This window comes from Candida orthopsilosis (genome assembly GCF_000315875.1).
Source record: "Candida orthopsilosis Co 90-125, chromosome 1 draft sequence".
In the NCBI taxonomy this organism is placed as follows: Eukaryota; Fungi; Ascomycota; class Pichiomycetes; order Serinales; family Debaryomycetaceae; genus Lodderomyces; species Lodderomyces orthopsilosis.
Genome location: NC_018292.1, coordinates 1,036,695 through 1,046,559, shown reverse-complemented (window position 1 = coordinate 1,046,559; position 9,865 = coordinate 1,036,695). Strand labels below are relative to the sequence as shown.

Here is a 9,865-nt window from a genome sequence, read left to right as displayed (position 1 = left end):
AAGCTAACTCTGTAGTTTAATAGAAACTGTAAGATTTCAGTTTTCCTCTCGGTTGTCCAATTTGTCCCTGCTGTCAGAACGACTTTGACATACATATCTTATATAAAGCCATCGTTCAAATACAAGTGAATTCGAGAAGATAGACGATACAATTCTGTGGTACCATTTCAAAGGTTCAAATGGCGTGATTATAATTTTCACGACTGTCATTTGTTGACAAAAAAGATAAATGTGTTGCAAAAACGGATATCGGCGAGCAGATTCATCGCCAAACAACAAAGACGAGAATGTAATCTAAGCTTAAAACATATCACCGAACTATCAAATTCTATTAACAATACTCATGTCGTTGAAAGTACTACCTAAGAACTCAAAAGTTGCTGTGTTAGGAGCAGGCATCCTGGGACTTACGTTTACGTACTTCCTAAGTAAATTACGAGCAGATCTAAACTTTGAAATATTTGAGAAATCCAATCGACCTGGTGGATGGATGTCTCTGCCACGTCTTCATGTTTCCGATACCAATGAGCCCGTCTTGTTGGAGAAGGGGCCACGAACATTACGTGGAGTGAAGAATGGAAGTTTATTTATGATTGATATTTTACGAAGTTTAAACTTGCAAGACCAAGTGGAGGTTGTACATAAATCAAGTGATGCTAATCGCAAGTACATAACTGATGCCCAAGGTGAAATTGTTCAAGTTCCCAATTCGTTTAGAACAGCAGTTGATTTCTTCAAACGTGTTCAATGGGTTGATGGAAAATTGATCAAAGGGTTGATCAAGGAACCATTTGTGAAACCATTGGATCAGGATGAGACTGTGGAACAATTTTTTAGAAGAAGATTAGGCAGTACTGTGTTGACAGATAATGTTGCTAGTGCTATCCTACATGGAGTGTATGCAGGTGATATTGGCAAATTGAGTATAAAAAGTGTAATGCCATTTTTAAAGGATGTGGAGAACCATTCGGGTTCAATTGTGAAGCATGTTTTGAAGTCAATAAACAAGAAGAGGAAGAAGGATGAGCCTGACTTGCCAGTAGAGTTGCAATTATACGAAAAATTGATTTCACCACAAGCGAATTTACAAGCATTGCAAAACGATCTCAAAATGTTTCCTATGATCAAGCTCAAAGATGGGATGGAATCTTTACCAAAGCATTTGGCTGATTACTTAGTTAACAATACGAATACAAAAATCCACTATGGCACCCCAGTTGGACAATGCGATCCAAAAAATGGACAGGTTAATGGACAATCATTTGCTCATATCAGGAGTGCGATCAATACTCACTCATTATCTCAATCTCTTCCACTGGGAAATCCATTAATACCAGAACTAAAGTCGGTCCAATATGTTAGTATTTTTTTGACTAATGTGTACACCAAAAAGCCAATTTTATTGCCAAAAAATAAATCTGGATTTGGATTCTTGAGACCACGTCATCTGAACATTGACAATAACCCACAAGCATTACTTGGAATCATATACGATTCTGATATTGAAAATAATGTTCAAAGTCTATTCACTGAAGAGAAAGTCACCCCCTGCGAATACAACAAGATAACTATCATGATGGGAGGTCATTATTACAACAGTTGGAATATTCCTTCAAATAAATTAAACTTGAAGATTGTGAAGGATGTTTTGCAGGAAAAATTGAATGTGGATTTATCAAAGTATACTGTCAAAATCATTGACGAAGGTGAAGAATTAAAAGTAGACTCAATCGGACCAAATGATATCATTTTAAGTTACTCCTTACACAAAGATTGTATCCCACAGTATAATTTAGGCTATCAAGAGTTGAAAACAAAAGTGCTTGATATATTGAAAAAGGAACATTTTAAATTATCATTTGGTGGAACTGTGTTTGCTGAAGGAATTGGTGTTCCTGATTGCGTTAGTAACTCATTCACTGATGCCGTCAAGTTAATGTAGCAGCTATCGCATTTGAACCGAGCTGGCATTGTATATAACTGCAAAATAGTTTTGCGTTAAGTGATGTAAATAGCTGTTGCACTCTTTCCTCGCCTCTGAAGAAAAAGGGGTAGTATGTTACTTTGGAATCACTCACAGCCCATTTCATTTGCAAATTAACCATCATGCATCATGTACGTGTAATTTAGACTCAACATTTTGACTCGACATATCGGTTGATGATAAAAATTACTGCTTGTCGGTTGATGAAGATTTGAGTAGAGTATGGCAGAATCTCTGGGATGATAAGCGTTTAGCTTCATCAAGATGCCACTTCATGGCATAACAAAGTAAAGTTAACAGTACCAAATTAAACCAAATACTGTATTGGGTTTGGTTTAATCTCCGCGGTTTTTGCTTCAAATATTAGAATCTGAATTTTTTAACTTTGTGTAAACTTAAAAACTTTGCTATGACGTTATTAATTTTAAACCTAAAAAGTTGCTACCACTATCACCCAGAAGTATCCAAACTAAACCTTAGGGGAGACATACATTTTACCCATTCATGTATATATATCTATAGCAGACATAAAGAGTCGACCAGTCTGGATTATTCAGTAGTTTCTTACCCCACCCCTTATATATTTTGAATATATATTGCGAAAAAGTTTTACATAAATTGTCATCAATACAAATTCCTCCCTGTTGTGTTAGATCTTGAATTTTAGACAGACAGGCAGACAGCAATTTACAAAAGAAAAAAACGGAAAACCAGAAATCATAAAGCACACAATTCATATAGACAAACTCAATTCAAAGTTACTGATTACAACACACATCAATCTCTATATTAACACTGAAAACCCACATTGACAACTTCACCACATCACAGACTTTACAAACACTCATACAGGCTCATATTTTAGAATTAGACTATAGATCCTTTCACCAATAAATTAGAATTAACTTTGCAACACAATTTCAATTTACAAAACAGACTCTTCAACCATAAGCCCCCATCTCATATTGTTGATCAAACATGACTGAATCATCGCCAGTGAGTGCATCCTTACTTCGATTGAAGCTTTTGGATGCTTTAAGAAGTGGTGATACTACCAAGATAGACGCTATAATTGGGGAAGTAAATTCTTGCAAAACAACGATTCAAAACCAAGACTTGAACCGATTAAAACTGACCATATTGCATTATGCCGTGCAGGTCGCTACCTTACAAACAATTCAATATTTGGTTGATAATGCTGACAAGTATGGCTTGGACATCAATTCTCAAGATCCTCAAGGAAACACGCCCTTACATTTGGCAGCAATCGCCTCAAGACAAGATGTTGTCAAATATCTTTTGTCGTTACCGGATGTAAACGATACAATTGTCAATTTGGACAAGAAACAACCAGTTGAACTTTGTAAGAACTTGAATTTGGCACAATTGATGCAATTTGAACGAGCCAAGTTTGTTGAGAAGTCGGCAACTCAATTGAGACAATATTTCAGTAACAGAGATTTTGACAATTTGGAAAAATTATTGGTGTTAAATCCAAGGGCTTCAGAGTTGTTGGATATCAACGGTGCTGATCCAGAATCGGGCAACACTGTTTTACATGAATTCATTAAGAAGGATGATTTGCCAATGTGTGATTGGATTTTGAAACATGGTGGTGACCCTTTTAAGAGAGACAAGCATGGGAAGTTACCTATTGACTTGGTTAACCCCAAGGATGAACCGTTGAAGAAGTTAATCAAAGCTGCTACTCGCGATCAAACTATTATGGACCCAGTAGCTGCAACAAATTCTGCAATCAAGAGTGGAAATGCCCCTGTCTACAAAGGATATCTTCGTAAGTGGACAAATTTTGCTTCTGGTTATAAATTGAGATATTTTGTCTTGGACCAAAATGGAATCTTGTCATACTATACAAACCAAGAGGACACAATCAACTCGTGTCGTGGCTCATTAAATTTAGGCTACGCCACATTACATCTTGACTCGTCTGAGAAGATGAAGTTTGAAATTTATGGTAAGAATGGTCTCAGGTGGCATTTGAAAGCTAATCATCCAATTGAAACCAATAGATGGGTATGGACGTTACAAAACGCTATAACTATTGCCAAGGATAACATCAAAAAGAGAAATGTTTCAAGAGCAAACACATCAGCTGGTGATGGTACTTCGACAGAAGAGTTTGACGAATCTTCCATTGCTGATGACACTGAGTCCGTGGAAAAGAAGAAACATAGACTTAGAATTCCAGGTAGAAACAAGCACAAACGTAATGTCAGTCAGGTGTCTAAAGAATCGGTTGATGATGTTGCTTTTGACAAATCACGTTCTGGCTTTGGCAACTCACGTGCAAGTACTGATTCGGCATTGACTTCACCGACTGGGAACTCGCGCAATCATCTTTCAAGAGCCAGTTTGGATGACCAGTATAGTACTCAGGAAATTGATCATGAGAACTTTGACTATGATGCTGATGGAACTGAACCAGATGACGATGAAAGTGATGTTGAGAATGAAGTAGAAGTTAATCAATTAAACGATGAAATCGCTGCATCAAGACGAGCTTTGCACATCGAATTAACTTCGCTATTGGAATTATTTAGCCAAATCATGAATAGTGATACTTTCCAACCAAACTCCAAGCAAGCTGAAGTGTGTATAGTGGGGAACAATACGATAAAAGCAATTAATGAATTGCTTGGGAAATACAATTTCAACATTGATGCAAGAGATTCGAAATTAAGAAGGCATTTGGATAGGCAGTTAGAAGTTAATCAATTGTGGGAAAAGTCTATTAGACAGTTGGAGCAAGAAATTCAGGCTAGAGAAGAAAAATTGGCTGTATTCCAAGGTCAAAGAAAGCAATTGAGAAAGTATTTATCTGGCAGAGCTACTACTGGTGGCGAAACTGCTGGTACATTATCACCAGTAGCAACAAGTAACGCAAATGATGGAGATGCTATAGGAGTCGCTAACGGCGAGATTTTAAGCAAGAATCCAGATGAAGCTCAAGTTGACCAAATAGATGCCAAATTGGATGAAGTGCAGCACAATCCTCAGGCACAAACCGAGCCCGTGCATCCTCCACCACCTGAATTGGACAACGAAGTGATTGATGAATTGTTAGGTGATGACTCTGATGATGAATTTTTTGATGCTGACGAATTTGAAGAGGAAGAACAGGAATTAGGAGGTGAAGACGAGAGAGAGATTGCCCAAAAGGATGAGGAGTTACGCAAGCAAGATGCAAAGCAATTACAAGGTGTTGATGTTTCACAAGAGCAACCACCCAATGAACAACAAAGTCAACAACCATTGGAGGAGCAAGTGCCAGAGCATGCAGAACCTGCACCAGAACAACAGGATGTTCCAGTAAGGTCGCCAGAAGCTGGTCATGGTCCTATTGACGTTTCTGGTGCTGCTGGTGCTGCCGGTGCTGCCGGTGCTGCTGGTGCTGCCGGTGCCGAGGGTATTCACCATCATCAATCTCAAGAACAAGACGTCGGACCCAAAGATATGCCAGAGGGCACTGAGCTGATTGCCCCATCTGAAGGAACTAAGGTTGATGAAACGTCACAAGTTGCGCCTGAAGCAGCTACAAAAGCTCTTCCTGGAGATGAAGACCTCAACCCAGCCCAAAGGGAGATCAATCATGAATTACATGAAGAAGGTTCTTTCTTGGGCTATGAAAATCCACCAAGAAAAAAATTGGCATTGGATGAGGATAACAGACCTAAAGTTGGTTTATGGGGTATTCTTAAATCAATGATTGGCAAAGATATGACCAGAATGACCTTACCAGTTTCTTTTAATGAACCAACTTCATTGCTTCAAAGATTGGCTGAGGACGTTGAGTATAATGATTTATTAAACGTTGCTGCAGGGTATGATGATTCTACATTGAGATTGATTTATGTTGCAGCTTTTGCCGCAACAGAATATTCCTCCACAATTGACCGAATTGCAAAACCATTCAATCCTCTTTTAGGAGAAACATTTGAGTATTCTAGACCTGATCAAAATTACAGATTATTCGTTGAACAAGTCAGTCATCATCCTCCTATCAGTGCTTGTCATGCCACCTCACCCAAATGGGAATATTATGGAGAAAATGCTGTTGACTCGAAATTCTATGGTCGCTCATTTGATTTCAAACATTTGGGTAAAATGTTTTGTGTAGTGAGACCCAATAACGGAGTCAAGGATAAAAATGGAAACATTGTTGCTGAAGAGTTGTATAGTTGGAAGAAAGTCAATACTGCTGTTGTTGGTATTATGGTTGGTAATCCAACGGTTGACAATTATGGTAAAATGATTGTTGAAAATCACACAACTGGTGATAAAATCACCGTGGACATGAAGCAACGTGGATGGAGGGCCTCTTCAGCTTATCAATTGTCTGGTCAAGCATTGGATAGGAATGGCACACCACAATGGGCGTTAGGGGGACATTGGAATTCAAAGATTTTCGCCAAGAAGATCAATAAGGATCAATTGGATTCACTGGGAAACACAAGGAAAATGTCAATCTTGGACGATCCGGGTAAATCGGGTGCTGGAACGACATCAACTGATCCATACTCTGGTTCCAAATTCTTGGTTTGGCAAGTTGCACCTAGACCTAAAGTTCCATTCAATTTAACGCAATTTGCCTTGACTTTAAATGGTATTGACGATAAATTGAAGCCTTGGTTAGCTCCAACTGATACCAGATTACGCCCCGATCAAAGAGATATGGAGAATGGAAATTACGATCGTGCTGCTGATGAAAAGCACCGGGTTGAAGTGAAGCAACGTCAAGCAAGAAAGTACCGTGAAGAACACAAAATAAATTATGTACCAAATTGGTTCATCAAAAAGAAACATCCAGTGACTGGTGATCTGTATTGGGAATATAACGGCAAATACTGGCCAGCTCGTAAAGAGCATCAATTGGAAGGTACAGGAGATATATTTTAGAATTCGATTATTTTGTACAGTAGACTTGTTATATTATTATTGATTATCAATGTTTGGAGTAGAGTAGTTAGCCTCATGTTTTGATTGATGTAGAAGGATTTTTTACCTTGTGGTGCTTTGGAATAATTTCTTTATCTGTAATGATATTATAGCGTATTGCAGTTGAATGTAGTTGACTCCTATATAAAATATACGAAGGCTAAGAGATTTTTAAAAAGATGAAAGATTATGAGTCGCATTACTTAGCACTATCAACGCATACAATTCTACATTTGTTCTGGTGTGGAAACCCGTGGAAATATATATATTGAAAATATATCTGCTAGCAAGAAACATTAGCAAAAGCTCTTAGTACAACTACTCTTAATTCATTCGAGCCTATCTGATGTTGTCCCAAATTCCAACAGTTCATGACAGACAAATCTGAAGTGCTTCGAATCCATCATATCTTCCGCAAGGTTCATCAAAAACCATGCTGAAGCGGTACTAACATCGTCATTTAAACGCAGATCATACATTTTAATCTTAAACTCAAACTCATGGTACTGTGCCCAAAACTTCATAACAAGCTGATGGCTGGCAACTTCAAGAAAATAAACTTGGTGTGGGGTTATGATGTTCATTCTTAAGCAATTTCCTGCAGCATATGCAGAAAGAATAACCTGTTTAAGGGTGGCCAAGTGTGTCTTCTTTGTTGATGGGAATTCACCAAGATCCACATTTTTCAATTCCATCACTTGCCATACATCAGCGTGTGCTTCTTTGGCCAAGATGTCGCTTGTTGGTATTCTTATGGAGACATCTGGCGTGAACCCTCGACTTAACAAGCTGTACCTCTGGTATGACCAATATTCATATCCTGTGACTGCTTCAATGAGTGGAGACAAGTATCCCTTAAGGAAAAACGCAAGCTCACCCTCCCCACTATAAGAAGCTCTAAATGGTAACAGTAAAAATAACATATTTGGCCCTCTCATGAGTGTGGGCAACTGGACATCCAATAACTTATCGCGGTTAAATTGTGAACTCCAAACTGTTGATAAAGAACCCTTTTTCTTTCGAGGTTGAGCAATTTCACCTGAACATGTTTCATTGTTTATGCATAGTCCAAAATACATTGTCAATGAAAATCCAAAGATTTGAAACCCCACCGTTGCTTGCTCAAAGTTTTGAGTTTTGCTTCCGATGTAGGTATATATTTTAAGGAGGGCCTTATTTAACGCTATAGAGAGCTCTTTGTTCAATATGGTTTCAGTGTATGATGCTTTGCTGACTGAGAAAACTTGAATAACCAGCTTCATGATCATGACAAACGTTTCTTTATCGCTAATCTCCAAAGGACGTATTTCATTTTCAAATACTTCTCTTATATTGTTCTCAATCGCGGTAGCTTTCACATCCCTCTCATTCTGAAACATCTCCTCCAAAGTCCGGAAAGTTACTTCTCTTCGAGCGTCAAGTTCTCCAGCAGCAAACCTTATTACAGCAACTAACAGATCAAGACCAATGGGATCCAGCTGCAGAATTAGGTCCCTCCCCTCTGGTTGCATATGTACCTGATTTTGGCGGAAGAATGGAGCGGGATCACAGAGTATGTATTTTGGTTGCGAAAGTGTTATGCACCACGTTTTGTGATACAAAAGCTACATACCTAGTCATACCTCAGAAAAAGTCAAAGCTTGACCAAGAGCAATTCACGAGCCCTATAAATTGCTTTGTTGAAGCCGTCATCTGCACACACTCTTGGGTCTGCTGTAATTTAAGTCTCAATCATTGTTTATGGCATAGAGAGCTTCTTAATCACGGAGTACATGTTTCGCTATTATCTTAGTATCAATGATGTGCAAGCTTTCTTAGCAAGAATTAAATGACAAAATAAGACGTATTCCCCAAACACTTACGATGAGTAGTACCAACACATAGTTCAGCTCATTTGTACATTTAAATTCAATGAAGCAAGTTTTGACCCTTATTACACGCTTCGGGGGGTATTCCACGCTACTCAATGTTTTATTTGACTTCTTACCATTTCTTGTCATATACCCAACTCCTTATCAACTCACAAAACTCAGGAAGCGGGGTTTAAAGTTGTTGCGGTTCCAAACCACCAAGTAGTTCCTGATGCAGATCACATGGTATCATTTCTAAAGAAAGACTTTTCAAAAATCCTGTTAAATACGGCTCCGCAATGATAATGTATCACAATTACACAGTTGCATAAAGGTTCCAATGGATCTCTCAACCAAGTAATACTTGATTGAAAGTAAACTATCCCTCAAAAATTGTTTGTGGAAGAGCCTTACTCTGTCGTTGAAATTTAAATTCCATCTAAACATATAGTGCATTAATTCACTTAGTTGGAGTACACATATCACTCGTACTCTTCGGCAAATGTTGTTATTTGACGTTTTGAATACTGCATGCTGACAATTTTCTCACATCGGGTTCATGTAAGCTTAAAATTGTGGCTCGAATTCAGAGCAGAATTACAACCACTGATTGGCTCGAGTCTTCAGTAAATAGTGAATTTGTGACAGTTTCACGTAAGTTGGTCAAATCAATTGTTCCCCCATCTTCGTACCAAGTTCTATTAGATACAAAAAAAGCCTGCTGATTTTCCAAACAAGTCCAGCTCCTCATTCAAACCTTACACATTTTCTTATACATTAACTACACTCTCATCATGCATGCAAAATTGTATTGTTTAGTATCACCAGGCTCGCTCTTTCTGTTTTTGTACAGCGCAATCATCTCGATTATTGCATACTGGCAGACCTACAATTCCTAAAGTGCAGTCTGGCATTTGTCTTAACATTCTCTCATAAAATTCAACAAAGCTATATTACTAAATCACTAAAACAACCGATCAACTCTTTTCTGTCAGCCCAATTTTTTGAAAGGATTTCCTTAGTAGAAGATTTATCACTATCGTTCATTTCACCACTTTACACTGATGGTGCAATA

General features: G+C 38.1%; 3 protein-coding genes across 3 annotated transcripts; 2 read left to right on the top strand and 1 right to left on the bottom strand. All coding sequences in view use genetic code 12, as the record gives it.

The window, feature by feature from the left end:
• Positions 1-343: 343 nt before the first annotated feature.
• CORT_0A04790 (Hem14 protoporphyrinogen oxidase) lies at positions 344-1,942 on the top strand (the record flags this gene model as incomplete). The annotated part of the gene is made up of 1 exon (XM_003866259.1): positions 344-1,942. The coding sequence occupies one exon, from the start codon at positions 344-346 to the stop codon at positions 1,940-1,942; it is 1,599 nt and encodes a 532-aa protein (XP_003866307.1).
• A 1,020-nt stretch (positions 1,943-2,962) lies between these two features.
• Positions 2,963-6,901, top strand: CORT_0A04780 (oxysterol-binding protein; the record flags this gene model as incomplete). The annotated part of the gene is made up of 1 exon (XM_003866258.1): positions 2,963-6,901. The coding sequence occupies one exon, from the start codon at positions 2,963-2,965 to the stop codon at positions 6,899-6,901; it is 3,939 nt and encodes a 1,312-aa protein (XP_003866306.1).
• Positions 6,902-7,269: 368 nt separating this feature from the next.
• CORT_0A04770 (hypothetical protein) lies at positions 7,270-8,451 on the bottom strand (the record flags this gene model as incomplete). Its single annotated transcript, XM_003866257.1, has 1 exon — positions 7,270-8,451. One exon carries the CDS (start codon positions 8,449-8,451, stop codon positions 7,270-7,272), a length of 1,182 nt encoding a protein of 393 aa, XP_003866305.1.
• Positions 8,452-9,865: the final 1,414 nt, after the last annotated feature.